The 22,530-nt window shown below is 45.1% G+C and overlaps 2 protein-coding genes across 8 annotated transcripts in view; one reads left to right on the top strand and one right to left on the bottom strand.

Annotated features, from left to right (window-relative positions):
* Positions 1–10,824, top strand: part of SLC12A5 (solute carrier family 12 member 5) — a 38,949-nt gene extending 28,125 nt beyond the window's left edge. For all 3 annotated transcript variants that reach the window (XM_027869768.1, XM_027869767.1, XM_027869769.1), the window contains exons 15-26: positions 259–378; positions 762–866; positions 2,064–2,232; positions 2,973–3,168; positions 4,197–4,366; positions 5,191–5,322; positions 7,883–7,990; positions 8,611–8,733; positions 8,822–9,018; positions 9,486–9,500; positions 9,744–9,877; positions 10,216–10,824. In XM_027869768.1, the coding sequence (XP_027725569.1) occupies positions 259–378; positions 762–866; positions 2,064–2,232; positions 2,973–3,168; positions 4,197–4,366; positions 5,191–5,322; positions 7,883–7,990; positions 8,611–8,733; positions 8,822–9,018; positions 9,486–9,500; positions 9,744–9,877; positions 10,216–10,307 (1,561 nt within the window). In that variant the 3' untranslated portion in view covers positions 10,308–10,824. The remainder of the gene's footprint in view (positions 1–258; positions 379–761; positions 867–2,063; positions 2,233–2,972; positions 3,169–4,196; positions 4,367–5,190; positions 5,323–7,882; positions 7,991–8,610; positions 8,734–8,821; positions 9,019–9,485; positions 9,501–9,743; positions 9,878–10,215) is intronic.
* A 2,469-nt stretch (positions 10,825–13,293) lies between these two features.
* NCOA5 (nuclear receptor coactivator 5) overlaps positions 13,294–22,530 on the bottom strand; it is a 30,658-nt gene continuing 21,421 nt past the window's right edge. For 4 of the 5 annotated variants that reach the window (XM_027869773.1, XM_027869774.1, XM_027869772.1 and 1 more), the window contains 5 exons: positions 21,635–21,771; positions 21,142–21,268; positions 20,080–20,279; positions 17,146–17,475; positions 13,294–16,288 (listed from right to left, as the gene is read on the bottom strand). In XM_027869773.1, the coding sequence (XP_027725574.1) occupies positions 15,669–16,288; positions 17,146–17,475; positions 20,080–20,279; positions 21,142–21,268; positions 21,635–21,771 (1,414 nt within the window). In that variant the 3' untranslated portion in view covers positions 13,294–15,668. The remainder of the gene's footprint in view (positions 16,289–17,145; positions 17,476–20,079; positions 20,280–21,141; positions 21,269–21,634; positions 21,772–22,530) is intronic. The other variant, XM_027869775.1, reaches the window with a different exon arrangement.

The following is a 22,530-nucleotide window of genomic DNA, read 5'->3' as shown; positions in this document are numbered from 1 at the left end:
AGAGACTTCCCTAAGGTCCTTCTCATCCACTAGAGAAGGTTCAGGATTCTTGTCCCAGAGTTATCCCTAAGCTCTCCCTACCTGCCCCAAAGCATCCAGGAATGGTCATGGAAACTTGACTATCATATTATATCCTCTGGCCATATTATATTCCAGGCCCTTCACAGCCCTTAGGTATAGCCCCTGCTCAGGGAATCAGTAGGTTGGAGGGAGCAAAACTGGCACTTAACTCCCTGGTTCTGCCTTATGCTCTTTCAGGACTCTCTCCTTTCTGGGTATGAGCCTTTGCTTGGCTCTCATGTTCATATGCTCCTGGTACTATGCCCTGGTTGCCATGCTCATTGCTGGTCTCATCTACAAATACATTGAATACCGAGGGTGAGTGACAGCTGGAGTTTGAGGTGAGGGAGGGGATAAGGAAAAGGAATTAGAAGATGTTGGAGTGATAGAGGGAATTGGGATGGCATTGGAGCAAAGGAAGAAACTGGATGAAATTGGAGGTATGGGAAATGAGAGTGTTGGGGGAGACAGTATTGGGTGAGGGAAATGATAGAGAGAATGGATAGGTTTGGGCTGGAAAAGTAGAGGAATAATGAGATGATGCCTTCCTCCCTCCTTCCTTCCCTCCCCCAATGCCCTGAGGAGAATTTGAGGTTAAGGATCTCAGCCCCTATAACTTCTAAGCCCTGAATTCAGAGAATTACAGGTATACCAGGTCACATAGATTTATTCCTGCCTTTCTGTACCTTCTTTGATCTTAGGGCAGAGAAGGAGTGGGGTGATGGGATTAGAGGACTATCCCTCAGTGCTGCCCGATATGCCCTGCTGCGACTGGAAGAAGGGCCTCCTCACACCAAAAACTGGAGGTGAGTAGCAGGAGTGTGAGGGGAGGGGAAAGCTCTGTGGACCTGACCACTGCAGCCTGCTCTGCTTATTCTGACATCTATTCCACCTCATTCCTATTCAATAAGTCCTCTTCAAAGAGTTTTCCTTGCTTGGAGAACTGACTCTACCTTAAAGCTGAGTAGATTTCTACTTTTTCACCTGTTCCAAAGCTCTTCTCCCCAATCCCCAAACCCCCAACAGATACCATACACTGGATTTTCATGGACTCATTGAATGTCAGAGATGTAAGGGACCTTAGAACATAGAATGCCAGACCTGGGGGGGGACCTTAGAAACTACCTCCAGTGCTTTCATTTTACACATGAGAAAAATGAAGCTGAGATGAGAAGTTCGTCACTGAGTTAACTAGCATTAAGGGCCTACTATGGGCCAAGCAGAGTCCTAAGTGCTAAGGATACAAAGAAAGGAAAAAAACAGTCTTTACTCTCAAGGAGCTCACAGTCTAATGGAAGGGAGCAACATGTAAACAACTGTGTACAAACAAGTTATGTACAGGATAAACTGGGGGTAGTCTCAGAGGGAAGGTACTAAGGTTAAGAAGGACTGGGAAAGGCTTCTTGCAGAAGGTGAGACTTTAGATAAGACCTGAAGAAAGCCATGAATGACAGAAGGTGGACAGGCATGGAAGTCAACCAGAGAGAATGCTCAGAGTCAGGAGATACAGTGTTGTGTGGAACAGAGTAAGAGAAGAGTAAGGTGTAAGAAGATGAGAAATGACTTCTCCAAGGTCATACAGTAAGTTAGTAAGAGAACTAAGAGTAGAGCCTAGTTTTCATAGCTCCCACCTTGTTCATGATTCTTTCCCCTGCATTTTGCTTGACCACTCCCATCTCTCTCTCTCTTTCTTTCTTTTTTGGCTAGGCAATGGGGTTAAGTGACTTGCTCAGGGTCACACAGCTAGTAAGTGTTATGTGTTTGAGGCCAGATTTGAACTCAGATCCTTCTGAATCCAGGGCTGGTGCTCTATCCACTGCACCACCTAGCTCTCCCCACCCCCATCTCTTTAAGATCCATCTCTCTAAGATCCATCTCTCCTTGGGCAAGACCCAAGATCTATGTCTCATGTCTAATTCCCTGCAGGTTCTCTCTTGCTATTTATTCCCTGATGGCCCTGAACCTGCTTCTCATCATATCATTCTCTCTCCCTCTCAATCCAGACCCCAGCTGCTTGTGCTTGTTCGAGTGGACCAGGACCAGAATGTGGTGCATCCACAGCTACTCTCATTGACCTCACAACTGAAGGCTGGGAAGGGTCTGACCATTGTGGGCTCAGTGCTGGAGGGCACCTTCTTGGACAACCACCCCCAGGCCCAGCGGGCAGAGGAGGTATCAAAGTACCATGAGATTGAGAGTTGGAAGGCCTTGAAAGATTAGCTTGAATTACTCCCACCCAGAGATTATTGTAATGTAAAAGCTGGAAGGAACCTTAGAGATCGGAGATGATCTAATCCCCCTAATTTTGCACAGGAGAAAACTGAAGCCTAGATTGAGGGAAAAGACTGGCCCAAGATGGCAAATTAATGGCAGAACCAGAAATTGGATCTAGGTCCTCTGACTAAAAATCCAACCCTCTTTCCACTTCCATACACCACTTTCTCCAGAATAGCATCATAGAATGTTAAAGTTGTAAGGAACCTTTAGAGATCATCCAGTCCAGCTTCTTCATTTTTGCATGTGAAGATACTAGGACCTAGAGGGTCACATGATTTGTTCAAGGTCACAGAGTTAGAGGAGGAGATGGGACTCACATTTCGACCTACTGATTGCTAGTCTGGGGCTTTTCCCATTGTACCAGTGTGTTCACAAGTTTAGAAGTCCAGTAGGGCTGGGAGGCCCCATCATTCTCAGGGATGAGGCTAGAAGAGGTGAAGATGAACTATAGAGAGAAGGATGGAGACTGTGTGCTTTAGGGTCCCCGGTTCCTTATGCAGCCTGAAAGCTTTGGCTGTTGCTCCACTGGGTTGTTGGCATTCATCTGTCAGAGGGACTGAGGAAGCTAGAGCTAAAGGCTTCAGCTGCTTCTGATTCTACTTTTTGTCCATTGTGTCCCCTCTCATCCACCCAAGTCTATTCGACGACTGATGGAGGCTGAAAAGGTGAAGGGTTTCTGCCAGGTGGTGATCTCTTCCAATCTTCGGGATGGGGTATCACACCTCATCCAGTCAGGGGGACTTGGGGGCCTACAGCATAATACTGTGCTAGTTGGTTGGCCCCGGAACTGGCGCCAGAAGGAGGACCACCAGACCTGGAGGAACTTCATTGGTAAGGGGGTCTCTTAGAAGGGGCACTTGGAGTGGGCACCGAATCGGGGAGGGACACAAAGCATGTTCTCTTTTGGGACTGGCTCTATTTCTGTCTGTCATCATCTTTTTCTCTCTCTAAGATTCTCTTGGTCTTTTGGTTCCCATCTAAGTCTTCCATCTTTATTCATTTCTGTCTGTCTCTGTCTCTATCCCTAATTTCCTCTGACTCTGACTACCTTTGTTTGTCCTCTGTCTCCATGTAAGTCTCTGGTTCTGTTTTTCTCTATTTCCCTCCTTTTGTTTCCCTGTTTCTACTGCTGTGTCTCTGAGACAGTGTGGCACAGAAGATAAGGTGCTGGATTTGAGGTCTAGGAGACATGGGTTCAAATCTCACTGCTAACATTAACTTTGTAACCATAGGCAAGCTTTTTTTTTAAGCTTTTTTTTTGTATGTAAAATGAGAATAATGATGCCTGTAGTGCCAATCTCCCAGGACAATTGTGAGATTCTAACAGAATAATATATGCTTTTCAAACCTTAAAGAGCAATATAAATGTCAGTTATTATTATTCTTCCTCCTGCCTTTCTATCTTTGTCTCTGTGCCTCAGGGGATGATTTACAAGACACAGTGGACATGGGATATACTAGGCTGAAGACAAATATAGTTCACAGATGTGGAATAATCCTGTTTATCATACTTTGCAAAGAAGCTTTCATATGTTTCTTATTTTAGCTTCACAACAAGCAGGGATTGTTATTCCCATTTTGTATAAGGAGAAACTGAGGTACAGAGGGGTTAAATGTTCTACTCAAGGCCACAGAATAAATAAATAAATAATAAATAATAGACTTAGAACTGGAACTCCAGGCTTCTGACTCCTGGTTTAGTGCTCCGGTTGAGCAGGTTAGAAGCAGGCTCCAAAGGAACAGCGATCAATATAGTCATATTTGGAGGGGAAGCTAGCCATTCATGGGATTCAGAGGGAGGAGGGTGCTCAGCCTTCAGAGCCCCAGGCTTGAGGCTCACATTGATATTGTCATCTCAGAGCTGGTTCGGGAAACCACAGCTGGACATTTGGCCTTGCTTGTCACCAAGAATGTATCCATGTTCCCTGGGAATCCTGAGCGTTTTTCTGAGGGCAGCATCGATGTCTGGTGGATTGTGCATGATGGTGGCATGCTCATGCTACTGCCTTTCCTGTTGAAGCACCACAAGGTTTGTGTTTGTGGTGGCGAGGCAGGGGACACTGGGGTATAGAAGAAGGGGTGATATGTGGGGGCTGGAAACTGGGTTAGGTAGTGAAGCAGGGAATTTGGAAACTGGGAAAAAGTATTTCAAAGGAGGGGAAGTTGAGATGTATCTCCTTTCTTCAGTCACATTTCCATGCCTTCTTTCTGCCCTTTTAGTATCTCTTTACTCTTCCAGGTGCCCAGAGACCTCCTGAGGATTCCTCTTAGGAAAGTAGCTGATAAATATACAGATAGTTATAGAAATTTGGGTCTGGAAGGGACCTTAGATTATACAATGACCAAACCAGAAGGGACCATTGAATAGAATGTCAGTGCTGGAAAGGACCCATAAGGAACCTCTAATTTAGACCAAATATCTCTTTTAACAGACAAGAAAGCTGAGGCCCAGTAATGGCAATTTACTTGCTCAAATTAAAGCAATTATCAAGATAATTGTAACAGGGTGTGTCTGATTAAAGTGTTTGGCAGAGTCAGGACTAGAAGTCTCTTAACCTCTAGTCTTTTGCTCTTTCTACTAATCCGAAGTGCCTCTCTCTCCAAAGGATCCTGGACAGAATGTTTAACCTAAAGTAATGGAACTATAATGGGGGAACCTTAGGCAAAAATTGGAGAGATCTTTTTGGTTAGGTGGGATCAAGGCAGAGATTCCTTTTGCCACTGAATTTTACCCATAACTCCCTTTTCTGCCCAGTGGTGTAGGAGCCTGGGCATCTCTTTCAATGTCTCTCTCCAGGCGGTATCTCACTGTGTCTGAAATATGTCTCCTCACTCCCCACCCCCCACCTTCAGGTCTGGCGCAAGTGCAAGATGCGCATCTTCACTGTGGCACAGATGGATGACAATAGCATCCAGATGAAGAAGGACCTGACAACTTTCCTTTACCACCTTCGAATTACAGCAGAGGTGGAGGTGGTGGAGATGGTGAGGGAGAGTCCTCTTTGTTTGACCCCCTCACTCAGATGACTCCAGGGGTAGTCCCTTCCATTAGCCTGTGGCCCTCTGGCCTTTCTCCTACAAATCATTCATTCCATGCCCATACACCTTTATTCCTTCCTGTTTCATTCATTCTTTGATCTGTTCAATCATTCATTTACTTATTCATTTCAGTTCATTCTTTTATTCACTCATATTCATTCATTAATCCATTCATTCATCCACTCATCTAGCCACTTACTTATTCAATTGTCTATTCATTCATTAATTTTTTCATTCATAGCCATTTCTTCATTCACACATTTGTTTCCTTACATTAATTCACCAAGTGCCTACTATGTGCCCAGCATTGTTCTAGGTTCTGAGAATGGTGGAGATTTGCATTTTGTCTAGAGCAGGAATTGGCAACCTTTCAATGGAGTGAAGACATTTTTTTTAATATTCTTAGAATATAACTTTTTGAAGAATTTTGGATATATATGTGTGTACTTTATAATCAATCAACAAGCAATCATCAAGTGTTTGATCTGTGATGGGCACTATGATAAGTATTGGGGATTTATAAAGGAAAAGCAAAAACATTCCTTACCCTCAAGGAACTTATATTCTAATGGGGGAGAAAACATGTAAATTAATACATATATGATAAATACAGAATAGATGAAAAGTAGTCTTAAAGAGAAAGGCATTAGTAACTGTAGAGCCTCCTGTAAGATGGCTCTTGAGCTGAGTCCTAAGAAAAGCCAGGTATTGCAAAAGTCTGAGGTGAGGAAGGAGATCGTTGCAGGCATGGAGGATAGCTAGGGCAAAAGCACAGAGATAGGAGATAGAAAGTTGTGTGTGAAGAACTAGTAGTCAAGAACAGCTGGATTGTAGAGTTCATGGAGAGAAGTAGTGTTTTGAAATATTATAAAGACAGGACAGAAGCAGGTTATGAAAAGCTTTAAATGTCAAACTGAAGAGTTTATATTTGAGCTGAGAGGTAACAGTGAACCTTTGGAGTTTATTGAGTGGTGTGTGTGTGTGTGTGTGTGTGTGTGTGTGTGTGTGTGTGACACGGTGAGACCTGTGCCTTAGCAAAAATTACTTTGGCAGCTGTAAGGTCTAATTAGAGGTGTGAGTCCAATTAGAAGGCGATTGCAACATTCCAGGTGAAAGATGATAAGAGCTATAAAGCTATCTTATATAAATAATCAATATATATTGCATGTATAATATTGGTGCTAGAGAGATTTTTACACAAATCCAATCTGTATTTTGTTCATCCATTTTTCTTATTTTTATATAACTTATATAAGTTAATACAGTATGATAGAAAGACTAGGGGCAGCTAGGTGGTGCAGTGGATAGAACACCGGCCCTGAAGTCAGGAGGACCTGAATTCAAATCCGGCCTCAGACCAAACACTTGACACTTACTAGCTGTGTGACCCTGGGCAAGTCACTTAACCCCAATTGCCTAAAAAACAAAACAAAACAAAAAAACAAAGAGAAAAAAAAAGAAAGACTAAATAATGTCTCCAGAAGGTACCTCTTTAGAATGGCTTTTGTATGGCTTAGGAATTGGAGGGAGGGCCCTGGAGAGCTCCTATAGCCCTTTCCATTAGCATGTTAGTACAATGAGTTTATTTGATTAGTGAATTTTCACTTTGCAAGGCTAGGAAAGCTTGGCTTTGAGGGGATGCAGTTGAGGGCAAGAGAAAATGGATTATGCATGATGGTGATATGGAGGACAGGAAATGGAGGGAAGTTGGGTAGCAGCAAGCTCTATAGAGGGTGAGAATGCTTAATTCAGTCAACAGCTCAGCAGAGGAGTTCCCAGTAGGAATTGTCTTTGTGCTTTGGGAAGCAAGTATGCTTGTGGTGGAGTGGGAGGGGGAGGGTAGAGAGGTAGGGTGAATCATGAGAGTTTTAAGGCTTTTCCCCTCTCCTCAAATGCTAGTAATGATTTATTGTTCCTGGTGCTGATGGTCATTAATGAAATCAGTCAGAGTACAGGTAGTACAGGTACAAACACACTCATTCCTTATCTGGCTGAAAGGGCCTCTTATGGAACTAATAGGGCTCCTTGTTATTCGGGAGCCTCCACTATAGATACCTGTAATTGGGGATTCAGGAGAGGGTAATCCTTAATCCAGGAAAGAAGGCAACCTAGGAACGAAGGAAATGCTGAATTCAAAGAATGAAATTCTAATGGGATAACTTTAGTCATATGTTGCAGACCTATTTTAGGGTGAAGTGGGAGCAGGGCTTCCTTGTGCTCTGAAATCATGCCCTACAGGTGTCTCTTTTGCCCAGGAACAGGTGTTCTACTAAAAAGACTAACAAAGACACAGTCCCTTCCATCAAGGACTCTCTCATCCTCACCTAAACAAATTAAAAATTCTTCTAGTGCACTATAAGTGTGTGTATGTGGGGGCATATTGACCTGTTAATTTTTTTATGAGAGGAGCAGCAGAGACCTGAGGGGGGCCACCCCATACTCTGCCCAAGAACCTAGTTCTCATCTTCATCTCCATCTTTATCTTTTCTTTTGTATTGGTTGGCAGCATGAGAGTGACATTTCTGCCTACACCTATGAGAAGACACTGGTGATGGAACAACGCTCACAGATACTCAAGCAAATGCATCTGACCAAGAATGAGAGAGAGCGAGAGGTGAGGAGGTGGGGCATGGTCCATAAGTATGGCCATTCTGAGAGAGGCACTAGGGCTTCTAATTCTCCTTTTTCTTACTGCTGCCCATTGGGTATCATCAACCTTTTGTATGGGTTTTCCAAATCTCTAAACACCAGGTTTCTCTAGATTTCTTTACTGCTACCCACACTCAAGTATTCCCAACCATTTAGATGGTGCTTTCAGCACTGGGCATGCACCAACAGCATATGAAATTGGCCTGGACAACTGGAAGGGTACAGAAAGGGTCAAGACTGATTTGGCTTCTAAATAGCCTTGGCACATGGGATGCTGGATAGCAGGTTCTCCCAAAGTGTGAGTTATGAGATATTGGTGTTTGATTCTTTTCCAATGTGATAACTGGATTCTTTTGGAGTATGAGTACAGAGTCTTACTGGAGTGGCTGATATATGGGATATTGGGTCCCTTTGGGCTGCCAGTGATGAGTTTTGTGTAATTTGTCTCTGAGGGTATGGATTTGGAGTAATTCTTGAATGTAAGTAATGGGTTGAATGAGGAATCATAGGGTATTGGTGCTAGGTTTACTTGGAGTTTGAGGCTTAGGCCCTTAGCATATAAGCATATCTCTGGTTAATCACCAGATCCAAAGCATCACAGATGAGTCCCGTGGCTCTATTCGGAGGAAGAACCCTGCTAACACTCGCCTTCGGCTCAATGTCCCTGAGGAATCTGCTGGGGACAGTGAAGAGAAGCCAGAAGAGGAGGTAAGGAGGGGAGAGGTGGCAGGAGGCAGGCCTTATAAGGTGTGGTAGAAAGAACTCAGGGGTCATCTAACACCCAATCTCCAACTAGGTGCAGCTGATCCATGACCAAAGTGCACCTAGCTTCCCTAGCAGCTCTCCATCTCCTGGGGAGGAGCCTGAAGGAGGAGAGGCTGCTCCTGAGAAGGTGCATCTCACTTGGACTAAAGACAAGGTGGTGGCTGAGAAAAATAAAGGACCCAGCCCAGTCTCATCCGAGGGAATCAAGGATTTCTTCAGCATGAAGCCGTATGGACAAGTCTGGGAATTTGGGTGGGGGAACAAGGTTTCTGGACTGGGGGGAGGGTGGCCTCACCCTTCTGAGGGTTCAAGCTACAGGTACTTAAGAAAGATTGCTGGTTTTGGAGTCAGGAGACCTGAGTTCAAAGCTTGGCTTTGTGATCAGGGAAAATCACAACCTTTCTGAGATTCATTTTCCTCACTTTTAAAAAGTGAGGAAAGTGCTTTGTAAAATTTGAAGTACTGTAAAGATGTGAGTTATTAAGGAGTCAGTCAAGCCAGAGTTGTTGAAGACAGAAAGTCTAGGGTTAGGAGGTGCATTTTTTTCATTGAAGAAGCTTAAACATACATTCTTCTCAAGGCTGGGGCTGGTGGCTTTATAAACACCTTGTCCTCTCCCTGGCCTTGCTCTGACAACCTCTCCTTTCCTTCTTTCCCTCTTCCTCTTCCTATTGTTTCTTTTGTGCTGCCTGAAGTGAGTGGGAGAATTTGTAAGTTCTGAGAGTCCTTTCCTCTTTTTTGGGGTTGGGGTTGGTCAGGGTCCTTGCTCCCCTAACCATTCTAACACCCAAAGTGCCCAACTCTGCCTCCCTCCTCTCCCTAGGGTACCCAACATATGTTACTGGGCCCTATACCCTCTTACCCTAACTGTGGGAGATCCTGACTTGGGGTTGGGTGGGGAGGCCCTTCCCGTTTTCTCTTGTGCTCATATACCAATGCCTGGGTACCCTCAGGAATCAGTCCAACGTGAGACGCATGCACACAGCTGTGAGGCTGAATGAGGCCATCGTTAAGAAGTCGCAGGACGCGAAGCTGGTGCTTCTCAATATGCCCGGACCACCACGTAACCGGAAGGGCGACGAGAACTGTATCCTGGTGACCAAATAGAGACAGGGTCCTGGGTTGGGGGGTAGGCTAGGGGCTCAGGGATCGACAAGGGATTGGATTTGGGTCTTGGGATCTATCCCCAGGGTTGCTCATCACAGTTCCTTTCGGCCAACAACGGGGCATTAGTGTTCAGCACCACGGACAGAGACACGGGCGCTGTAGAGCAGCCCTGGCGACCCCTTGTGGGCAGTAGCAATCCCTTTTCGCCGTCACAGTTCTGGGAGAGCTGGTGGGGAGCTAAGGGACTGAGGTGGGAGGGGGAACCTGGCTATCTGAGTGACTGTCGTCGGCCTTTCTCCTTGACGAACCTGCCCACAGACATGGAGTTCCTCGAGGTACTCACAGAGCACCTGGACCGGGTGATGCTAGTGCGCGGTGGTGGCCGTGAGGTTATCACCATCTACTCCTGAGAGCGGGAACGCCCTCCCGGGCTCTTGGGCCCACCTGCCCTGGACCACTGGATCTCCGTCTGCGCCGTCCCTGCCGCCACCGCCGTTTACATAGACTCCCTTTCCCTGCCCGCGTCCCCAGCTCCCTCTCGCTGCCCAGCCCTAGGACGCAGGACTCTGAACCCAGGAGCCTTGGCTCTCCTTGAAGGACGACTCGACTTGCTTCCAGCTTCCCTTTATCTGGGGCTGGGCCCCGAGAGACAGATTGAGCCGGCCTGTTTGCCCATTTTTATATCTCCGCCCCTGCCCAGACTAAGGAGATGCTGAAGCTTCGGGGACAAGAAGAAATCGACTGCGCTGCTTGGACTGGGTGGAGGCTACTACTTCCCTTTTGCGACCGCACTGGGAGCTGGGAGCACCGGGCAGATCTTGGCACACCCTCGACGGCACAAGCTAGTCCCTGGGCTAGGAGTCCCGATCCCTGAGTCTCAGCTTTACCCCCTCCTCCTTCACCCGGAGAAATCATTGGAGAGAGCCAACGGCCAGTCAGAGATGCGGCCTCTCCGATCCCTTTACGGCCTTCTTGAGAATCTCCAGAACCCATAGGACAGACAGTGCCGGGGGTCTGGAGCGGGGCTGGGGCCGAGTCGGGCCCCTGTACATAGTATACAGCAGACAGTCCATGCATTTTTAACGTGACCATATTTATGTGACTAGAAGCGCAATGAACTTAACTCCTCCATGCCAGCACTGAGCTTGCCTGCAGGAGAGGCTGCGCTCCAGCTCTGGGGCAAGGCGAGGAGGCAGAGGACGGGAAGTAATCTGGGACCTGGAGGTTGGGTTTATATAGATCTCCAAGTGCTTAAGCCCAAATGGTCGAGGAAGTAGCTCCGGCTTCTTAGCTATAGGTATTTGTGGATCTCCCAGGCGACCCCGTCCCTTTATCTTCTTTTCCCTTTCGCCCTTTCCTCCCACCCCTCCGCGCCACTCGGCTTTTAAAATGTAATCAGGGAAGAGAAGTCTCCAAGTTTTTTGGATTCATCTCACTGCGGATTTGAGCTTCCACTACAGCTGCAGTTGCTGAGATGCGCTTACTGTCCTCCCCCTCCTTCTCGACCTGGGGCTGGGGCCTCTTAGGGGTTAGTGCGCGTCCCTCCTAGTGGAGGGCCCTAAGTACTTGAGCAAGAGCTGCAGTTCCCCCTTTCCCGCCCCGGTGCCTTCACCTGGGGAGCAGTAGCCCGGGCAGTCCCGCTGGTTCCTTGCTTGTCCCCTGCCTCAACTCCAGCCTCCACTTCCTGGGCTCCTCGCCAAAGACTTGCCCGCGCCTGGCCAGCACCGCCCCCTACGTGTCCCTCCTCAGCGTTCCTCTTCCTAATCCTATTCCCATTCTCAGACACAGCTAGTCCTCCCCTCGCTCTCCAATTCCTTTCCGGCCAGGTTTTCAGAATAAATGCCAGCGGACCTGCACTAAGCAGATTGAGAGATGTGGGGTTGCTTCCTTCTTGGGAAGTTAAGGGGGTAGGGGCATCAGATTCCCGTCGGAGGGTGAGGCCGTGCATCCAGCCTCTAGCTTCCAGATTTGGTCCTTGTACCCGCCTCCATTCATCAAGTTCTCGTCAGGGGGAATACGAACCTGTTCGAGCCCTGCTATAGGTAGTCTGGGCAGCGGACCTCGGGGCCAAGTGCTTCTCCTCCTGCATGACTTCCACCTTTCAGAGAGAGGAAGAAGGTAGGAGGCCTGAATGTGCTCTTGGCTCTGTAATTTCACTTGTTTCCGGCCCAGACACCCAAAATTATTCTCCTCTTGGCGTTTGTGCCTCATCCACATCCCTAACCACTCCTCCACAGCCTTGTCCTCACCTGTTAACAGAGAGGGAACTGTGGTTCTGTGAAACCTGACCCTGCTAGCCACCCTTCCTCATACCTCCACCCGAGAGGGCTCGTTTGAACAGAAGGCACTGCATGTCTGTCTGGTTCTGCTCCTGCACACTGACTTCTGTGACTGCAGTGCCTCCCCATCCCAGGAGCACCCCCTCCCTTAGCTATCCCCCTCCCTTTGTGAGAGTACTTTTCTCCTTTGCTCGTTTGGGAGTCAGCAGGGTGTTGGAACCTAATAAGATCATCTGAACACTACCTTTGTCTTGTTTGACCTCCTTCTCTCCTCCCTTTCCCCCTTGCCAGCCTGAGGCAACCGAGTTTAGTGAGACACCAAGAGAAATGTATGGAGGTTGGGGGAGGTAGTCTAATAAGGAATGAAGATAGATTAAGGCTCCCAGGTCAGATTTCACAAAATGACCAGGAAGTAGGAGCTCCACACAGCTTGAAAAATATGAAGCCCTGGTCACCCTGACCAAAGGCAACCCTAGAAATTGTTTTACCTTTGCCCAAGGATGGTTGGAGGGAAAAGGCAGCGCCAACGTCAATCAGGGCACTAAGCTGCATTGTCCCAGACTCCCCAGTTGGCAAGACCTAAGATCCCAGCAGTAAGCAGCAGCCCCATGGGTTGAGTTTCTGTGGATGACAAAAAACTCAGACCCCTGAAAATCCCCCTCCCTTTTGTGTGCTACATGTGCAATATATTTGTTATGAATGTTCCCACAAGTCATTCATTAAACTACCTTTATAATCACTGTAGCTTGATGTTTTATGTCCATCCAAGTGACTTTTATTCTGAGTGCAATATTTCAATAGCCTTGTAGTGACTTTGTGTAGTGCTTTTGTGTTTAGAGATCTCTGTGCAGGGCAATGCAAAGAAGTTTAAAGACCTTGTAAATAGGACAGGTTGCAAACCAAAACCAGAGTATTTATTATTCTTATTCTTGGGCTTGCCTTTAATTTTGTGTGCAAGTGTTTGGGTATTCAGCATTCCTTCTCAGTATTTATCTTTGTGTTTTTTGTGCCAATATTAAAAGGGAGGGGTTGGTTCTCTCTTCAATTGTTGAATGCTCCTGTTTAATGCTTTATAGCTTTTACTGTATTAATTTTTTAGACTCCTGTCTGCACAAAATGCAATAAAAACAATTTTATTACACCCTTCACACCCTGTGGTGTCTCAAGTTGATACTGGAAAGAAAAGGGAACAAGGTAGCGGTATTCAGGAAAACACTGTTTTGTTTTTTTTAAGGGCAAAGACTTTCATACTGACATGGGCTTCATAGGATCTGAAAGACCCAGGCCCAATTGCCTTTCCCAGAGCTGGGCTGTCTTTCTTTTCTGGGTACTCTACTATCTTGCCAGTCTAGATCCCATTTGGACAAAGAACAGAAGCAGCAAAGAAATGAATGTGATACAGTGGAAAGAGCACTTGACTGGAAGTTGGGAGATCTGGGTTGGAATTTTGACTCTAAACTAGTTGTGCAGAACTAAGCAAGTCCCTTCCCCCATTTGAGCCTCAGTTTCCTCCTTCATAAGATGAAGGGGTTGGACAACATCATCTCTAAAGCACATTTCAGCTCAAGATTCTATTAACTGCTTTTTGAGTGGTCAGGATGAAACGGTGAAATTGTTCAGGCAAGTGAGGAATTGGGCACTGGAAACTCCTTCCCTTAATCGTTACAAAAAATAGGGAATCACAAAGTCCAAAATTCTTTTCCTAGTACAAAAGAACACAAGTAGAGTCTACATGGAATCATCTGGGAGAAACTATAGTTGAAACAAATGTTTTAAGTATAAAATATAATTATCTAACAGGAGTTTACTACAGGTAGTTATTGAGAGTTTATCACCAGGTGAGCTGCACCAGAAGAAGTTAAAAAAATTTCTGGTGTAGTCCCGACAGAGACAACATCTGACCCTGGATGGATGGGCAGATTGGGTGAGCAGCTGAAAGGTGGGATTTAGGGTAAGGATACTATGAAATGCAACACTTGAAGCCACTTAATCAGTGATACCATTATATGATTCCACCGTGGGATGTCCCAGAGAGGTCCATTTCAGATATTCAGACTGAAAACCATCCAATAGGACAGACACAATTTTTGCATTTTTCTTCTTTAATTAAAAAGTAATATTCTTATCTTATTAACAACACAATAGTTTCAAAGAGAAAAAAACACTATATAACACAAACAGGTTGGAACATAAAAAGCTGCCACCTAAGGGACCTTGAGTTTTCTAAACCATGTTCAAACAGCTGCAGGCTCTGGCACAGCTAAAGGCCCAACCTCCTGGCCCCTCCCAAGCCCCCAGAGGCTTTGGCTCATAGAGGTGGAATAAGCATGTCCCCAAGGAAAGAGCAGCTTCCTTTGGTGCCCACAGAGAGCAGAAGCCAGATGCTCTCCTACCAACAATTTCATTCAGGCTCAAAACTTGGGAATGGAAGGTTGGGTGTCCATACCAAGATGCATTGCAGCTGCTAGAACATCTGCCCTCAAATTATCCCTTGCCCACAACTCCTCTCCTCAAAAAACCAAACAAGTGGGTTGAGATGAACAGTCTGTTTCTCCAAGCTAATTGCTAAAAAAAAAAAATCTCTGAGAAAATGGAATTCTAGGCCAGGTTCTAGAGTTGCATTTGCTTATGTTATAGGCTCCTTACCATCCTCCACCTGATAACCACCTGTGGGAGAGCTACAAGGCCAGTTACAGGAGGGGGATTTGGGGATGGGCATACAATCTGGGCATACAAGAGCTAACAATTTAGTTAGTGAGTGAAACTATTTGGTCTGTGGGGATGGCTAAGTTAAATGCAAAAACCCTGAACAGGCTGAAATGGCCTGGCTAATAAGCTTTCATGGCTGCACTGTGGCCAATTCCTTCCCCAAACCCTGGGGGAAGATTTTATTAAACCACAAATTGGCCTTTCTCCTAGCTTTTGCCTCTTTTTCTAGAAGGAGGCAACTTTGGTGACACCGTGTTTATTCAAACCCAGTTTGCCAATTGCTTTTTTTGATTCCCTCCCGAGTAGGTTTTGAAGAATACAGGTTTGTGCTGTGTTAAATTGGTAAGCTTTCCTTTCAATGTTGCCTCCTCCTAAGGAGGCTGGTGGTTGTTTGAATGAGCAGAGGCAGTGGCTCTGGACCATGATAAACAAATGACATTCCAAACTAAGTGGGGCAGAAACTTATTTCAGCTGCCCCAAGAAAGGGCCAAACCCATGCCTCAGCTTCTTCATTCCCTAAGCCCAAGAAACGCCTGACTGCCAATTCAGCTCAGACACCTACACTTCTGCTCCATAAATCTTGGAGCCTATCAAACTCTGCCCATAGAGGGAGATCAGCAACAAAGCTGGGTGTGGGAAGGAAAAGTGGTGATACAGGCTCATGACACTCAATATGGATGTGGTCAGGTGGACGGAGCACCTTGGAAAAACTCTAAAAATGTGGTAAATGGGTGGAAGAGGGAGGAGTGGGGATGAAGGGAGGGTGGGATTGATAGATTAGCATCAGTAATGCCTCTGGTAGGATCCCAGGGGTGCTTGGGACCGACCCACCTGTGCTGTGGTTTGACTCACCAGGTGAGAGAGGGCAGGGCCACTCTGGATCAGGGTGTCCAGGGCTTTCTGTACACTTGGATTATCAAAGTTGATATATGTGGAGGACGCTGGCCTTTGGCCAGCAATATTGCTTGCAGGTGCCAGGAGACTGGAGGACTGGCCGAAGAGCCCTTGAGATGGAGCCCCGGGCCTGGGGCCTACGTTGCAGGCAGAGCCTCCCTGTCCCAAGATACTTGGAGGCTGGTTGCCTGAGGCCTGTGATCTCTGCTGAGACTGGTTGTTAGCCATGGTGGCAAAATTCTGGTTCTGTGTGCCTGCTGGGGGAGCTGTGGCAGGGGTAGGACTGCTGTTGGCCACAACAGCTGCTGCAGCAGCAGTGGTGGCACCACTATTAAAGAGGCTGAGGATTTTGGCCTGAAGCTCCTGCTGTGGGGTGGGGGCTGATGCTGGAGCTGGTGTAGCCGGAGGGAGTGCCTGACTGCTCTGAAGAGGCTGGGGGCTAGGCAGGCTGGACTGGGATTTCAGTGAAGTGCCCGAAGTTGCCCCAAGGGGTTGGCCGGAAATAGTAGCTGAAAAGACAGAAAACAAAGGGCTCTAGCTCAAGTCCTAGGCAAGGGTGGGGTGTCAAGAGGCACAGGGAAAGGAAAGTGTGGAGTATGCTTAACATTTATATTATTCATCTATAAAGGTTATGGCTCAAGCTTCCCCAAAGGATTGGCCCACTTTGTTGCTTTTAGAAAGCACCCCAGCTCCCACATAAAATTACTGGAGTGGGCCCAAGAAGTTGACAGCCTCAGCCCCATCCCCTATCATAGGATCATAGGACTTAGAGTTGGCAGGCACCTTAGAGATCATCTAAGTTCAACCTGCTCATTTTACAGATGAAGAAAACTGAGGTCCAGAGAAGTTAAGTGACTTGTATGAAGTCACAAAGGGAGTAAATAATAGAAATGAGATTCCAAATCCAGTACTCTTTCCACTACACCACATTGTCTCTTCCAAAACATTAAATGAAAGATCAGAATCGGTGGTTACATAACAAAGCAAACCTCTCTTTTCTATCAGGAATATATATATATGTAGGTAAGTAAGGAGGGGAAGGAGAGTGGGGTTGGTAGGAGAACTATTTACACTACAACCACAATAATATAAAGAAAAGAAACCTTGAAAGACTTCAGAACTCTGATCAATGCAGTGACCAATCATGACTTCAGAAGAACAATAGTGAAGAATGTCTCCACTTCTTGGCAAAGACAGTGGATTAGAGGTGTGAAATGAGGCATACATTTTCCGACATAGCCAATGTGTTTTGTTTTGCTTAACTATGCAGGATGACCCATATGGGTCAGTGCCACCCTTCCCATCTGAATCTGGAGATTAGCAATGCAGAATCAGAACGTCACCTTGACCCTGCCACACAGCTCACCTGGCAGAAGGTCCGTGCTGCTCCTTATAAGCCTTTCCTTCCTCTCACGTAAATAGTTAATGATCTTATCTGTTTCTTCAGCAGTGAGGTACCTGTTATCAGCCAGTAAATTGAGGAGACTCTGGATGGCAGGTGGGTGGCCTCCTCGTACCCCCTCTTCCATGGGGGCTGCTGCTGCTCGCTCCCTTTCCTGCATAATGGCCTCATCTGCCATCTTGGCTGCCTGCCTGGCGATTTCTTCTCGTTCCTTCTCCCGAGATTCAGTCTTGTAGCGTTCATAGTTCCTTGCTACCAGCACCATGGCATCTGCTTGGGGCATGTTACGATGCTCTGTGAGAAAGAACGACACACGAACTTGAGCTATTTCCTCCTACTGACAGTTCTGAGTAGTTTCAGGGCTGGTATCCACCTTGTCTTTCCTGACCCTAAACCGACAAGAAAATCATTATAGTAATGGGAAAGACAAAGAGCAAAGAGAGACCAGGAAATGGTGAATGATAACTTTGGTTGAGAATAAGTAACTTTGCAAGGAACTGGGTTTCAATATCTTTTGGCTCAAGGATTAACGGTGAAAGTCAAAGTTACATAAATAACTTCCTTTTCTATACCCCACTAATTTCAAATAGATACACAGTTGTACTATTAATGAGAGTGAGTAAAAAGAAGTAAAAAGAAGGCAGGAGGCCTTTCCAGGAGCCAATGCATCTGTAGGGGAGCAGAAGCAGAATGTTCTGTCCCTATACTCTTTGAAATATCTTTTCTTACTTCCTGCTCAGATGTCAGCCCCCTCCTGCCACTAGCCCATGAGTTGAGTCAAATGTCTGACTCCTTCCATTAGGACTAACTGCATTCTTGAGATTAAAATGTCAGCCTAACCCACTCATTCCCCTTATGTGGCTTTGTGGGACCTAAACTGTTCCTTAGAAGGCAGGCAGAAAGACTGCACTATTCAAATGCATCAAAAATAAAAATAGCTAATGTTTCTTTAACATTTCAGTTTACAAAGAGTTTTCTTTCAGCCTATAATGTAGTCTGAGCAGGGATTCAAAGCCAAAAAAAATTTATTAAGCACCTTCTACTTTTGGGGCCACGTACTAAGAACTGGAGATACAAAGACACAACAAAGACTCTGCTTCCAAAGAGACATACATTTTTGGACATGGTAAATATGGGAATTTTTTTTTGCATGACTATGCATATTTATTAGAAGAGTTTGTTTTATCTTTTTTTGGGGGAGGGAGAAAAAATAGTACTTGATAATTGGGGGGAAAATAGCTAACGAAATTTGACTAAAAAACATACTCTGCTCTCAAGAGGCTTCTGATCTAGTGGAGGACAAATACAAAAATAACTATGATACAAGGCAGAATGAGATAAGTACAAAGGAAAACTTCAGACAATGTCATGAGGGGAAAGACATATAAATCCCCCCTCCCTTACCATCATGCTCTTACTCATTCTCCTTGAAATATCCTCTTCCCTTTTATCCAAATTTCCATTTATCTAAATTTCATCTTTCCTTAAGACTCACCTCTAGCTCCTACTAAGTCTTCTCCTACAGCTCCAGTTAGCGTTAATCTCTCTTTTTCCTGAACTCCAATAAAGCCTATTGTCTAAACAGCAAACTCTATTAAACACTAAAGCACTGTGCTGGGGTGGGGGTGGGAGTGAGGGAGTAGGATTTAGATGGTCCCTGCCCTCAAGGAATTTACAGTTGGGTAGAAGAGATAGCAACACAGATACTATACAATATTACATAATATAAGCATTATGGAGCTACAAAACAAAATTCTATGTGTGTTCTGAGGGAGAAGATCATTAGCAACTGGGACAATCAAGGAAGGCTGAGGCCAAAGAGTTAAATGTCTTGGCTAATAATCACATAGCTAATGTTGGAGCTGGGATTCAAATCCAGTGCTCTTCTCACTACACCATGTTTTTCAATTGCTTTAGGTATCTCCAAGTCTTCATGACCCCATTTGGGGTTTTCTTGACAAAGATATTGGAGTGGTTTGCCATTTCCTTCTCCAGCTCATTTTACAGATGAGGAAACTGAGGCAAACACAGTTAAGTGAGTTGCCCAGGGTCACAAATTTAGTAAGTGATTAATGGCAGTATTTGAACTTGGGTCTTACTGATTCCAGGCCTGGCAGTCTATCCACTGTACCACCTAACTGCCCACTATACCATGCTGCCTCTTAAATATAGTCCTGTACATTATGGGAACTATTCAATCAAGGTATAAAATATCCAATCAGCTGAAATGCTTCCTGGGGACAGACTCCTGTGAATTACTGGCATAAATGTAGAAAATATTCTGAAGGGAAGCAGAAGAGTTTTGACTAGTGCAACATAAAATGTCAGATTTAAAACAAAGAACACCAGCATACATAAAATATCAAAGCTAGATGGGACCATCTAATGAAACTCTCATTACAGATAAGGAAAAAAGTAGGTCAGAGAAGGATGTGATTTTTTCCAGAATCACATAGTTAAGTGGTAGACCTGAAACTACAGCTGGGACCCAGATCTCCTGACTTTTAGTCTGGGCTCTTTGAATTACTTTTCAGTACCATGGAGATTGGGTACAATGAGTCCACAATGTAGAAGTAAGAACCAAGCTGGTTGAGAGTGGTATTGTGTGCTATATCCTCCCCTCGCCCCCCACCTGAATCATCTACAGGACTAGAGAACTTATGGTTGCTCTCATCCCAAATATATCATGTAATTACCTAGCAAACCACTAAAGCAAAGGACGTGTTGGCCACATTTCAGAACTAGAAACCATTAATTATCATTGTCTCTAAGTTTCTTTCCCTTCTACTTCTGATCCTGATTGCTAGTGTGTATGGAGGAATGCAGGATAAGGAATAGAGAGATAAAAGAAGTCATTCTAACTGTGACTGACCTATAACTTCTAACTACAGGCCATACCTTGTGGAGTACCAAACATGATATTGACTGTACAGGAGCGATGAACTTGGTGCTGCTGGGTGATGACAATGGCAAAAGGAGATCCCCCCCTGCCAACATCTTCCAGGGCCTGTGACAGTGACATCTCTGTATTGAGGAAAATTAGGTCTACCACCATGCCTAGGTCTCGAACTTTCCTCCCCACGGACTCAGCATAGTCTCTGGAAATAACCATGGCCTGGGTTAGTATACACTCATGGCCTACAAATCTATAAAGATGTTGCTCTTAAATTGTCTCTAATTCCCACTTTACCTTCTATGCAAACCATATGATTTTTTTTTTTAGTGGAAAAGGGGTTTAAAGGCCCATGTAGTTGAACCTTCTTACTTTACAGAAAGAGAAATGGAGACCGTCACAAAATGAATTAAGAGGCAGAGCTGGGACTCAAACTTAAGTCTCTCAGCTCCTACTCTGTCTTCCATGACTTGCCATGCACAGTTTTCTTTGGTCAAAAGAAAGCTGTCTACACTTTAAAAAGTGAACGTCTTTTCATAGTGCAGCATGGAGTCTGCTTGCTGCTCAGTGTCTCTATACCTCCTTCTCTTTGTCACTGGTTTGGAATACACTCTTTAATCTCAAACTATAAGGCATTATAAGAAGCCATTCTCTAGGCACTTCGTGAAAAATAACATGGCAATGACCAAATCTATATCCCACCATGCTCTTTCCTTTCAGCCCCATAGCAGACACTCAGCCTTTTGATGAGCAGAATGTTAAACAGAGGTGAGCACAGCACAGCAGTGAACTCTCTTGCTCTGGTAACACGAAAGACTAGCAGCTTTACAAGGTCATGGCCCTTTACAAGGAAGTCTTTGTTCTCTGCTGAGCTCAGTGATAGATGCTCAGTGAGCGCAGGATGTACTGCCTGAGCAGTGTGGCAGAATGTGTTGGGGAGCTCAGGATGGGCACACCAACACCAGTACCTACATAGTCCATGTCCCTTATGGCACTATCTCTAAATAGTAATCTAACATTCAAGTAACTGGTCCATACTTGGAAGAAGTCTCCAAAGGGCCTCTTACTTTGTCTGCTTGTTGACCACGATCACAGAGCAATCTACAGGCCTTTCAGCATCAAAGCGCCTTTGAATTTCCTCAAAATACTGACGATACAGCTCTTCTCTACGACGTTCTTCATGCTTCAAACGCTCTGTAAGGACAGTCCAAGAAAAGCCGAAGAATGACCACTAAAGAGCCAGTTATATTTAAATTTTTAAAAAGCATTCTACCACCTCCTCTCTCAACTTCACAGAGGTCTTATAACAGACTCTAAGTTACTTTTGGCCAGACACAGACATCTTTGTACTATGTGTATCAAATACCTAGAAACACATTGATGTCCTTCCCCCTTTCCCCCCCCATCCCCAATAAATAGTTATTAAATTATAAAATTAAATTAAATACAATAAATAGTAAATTAAATCCACGCTGTTGAACTGCTATCACCATTTCATCCAACTCCACCTACCTAAAATAGGACAAGAATGAATTTTATTAAAGAAAACTGACACTCAACCTTTAGCACGGGACTGACTTTCTGGGCCTGGGGGAGCTCGTCCATCAAAGTGGTCTCTGTAACGATCAAAATAAGTGTCATCCTTCCTTCTGTAATACTCTTCCATGTGCAGATAATGGTCATATGATTCTTCTCGCCTGCAAAGTAAACAAATATGCACTGAGTTAAGCAAACAAACAAGAGTAGCGGGGACACTGTTGGATTTTTAAAAGCAGTCTCCCCATTGATCACACATAGGTCAGAGTTCTGACAGAGCAAAGAAAGAACAAAATGCCCATGAGGTGGGAAGTACGGCTCTCCAGTAAGAGAGATAGCTAGAAGGCGCAAGGGAGAGAACTAGATCTGGAGTTAGGAAGACCTGAGTTCAAATATGGACTCAGATACTTACTAGCTGTGTGACCTTGGGCAAGTCACTTAACCTGTCTGCCTCAGTTCCCTCATCTGTAAAATGGGAATAATGATATAATCTATCTCCCAGGTTGTTGTGAGGATCAAATGAGATATCTGTAGTGTTTCTGGCAAACTTTAAAGCACTATTATTATCTGTGCCATAGTCCTCTCTAATAAAAAAGCAGCAATATAGATGTCACTCCTGTTATTTTCCCCAAACTACCTGTGATCTATAATATAAATCAGCACCCAGTGTTTTTTCCACACATAAACACAAATATGCTTCATTTCAGCCACGATGAATGTACCTTCATTAATTTACTAAAAAAGTATTTACTGAGTACCCACCACTACAAGGGACAGTTCCTGTTTCCATAGTGGCTACAACAAGCACCTTATGTAAGAACAAACATCTTTATCTTCATCTTATTCCTGGTTCCTAAAGTGCAAATGCATATGTATACTGCCCTTCTTAGGATTTCTATAGAGAGTGGATCTTACCAGTA

This window comes from Vombatus ursinus, unplaced genomic scaffold, assembly GCF_900497805.2.
Source record: "Vombatus ursinus unplaced genomic scaffold, bare-nosed wombat genome assembly UNPS02014793.1, whole genome shotgun sequence".
Classification (NCBI taxonomy): Eukaryota; Metazoa; Chordata; class Mammalia; order Diprotodontia; family Vombatidae; genus Vombatus; species Vombatus ursinus.
Note: the sequence above shows the minus strand (reverse complement) of the source record. Positions and strands in the feature narration are given on the sequence as shown.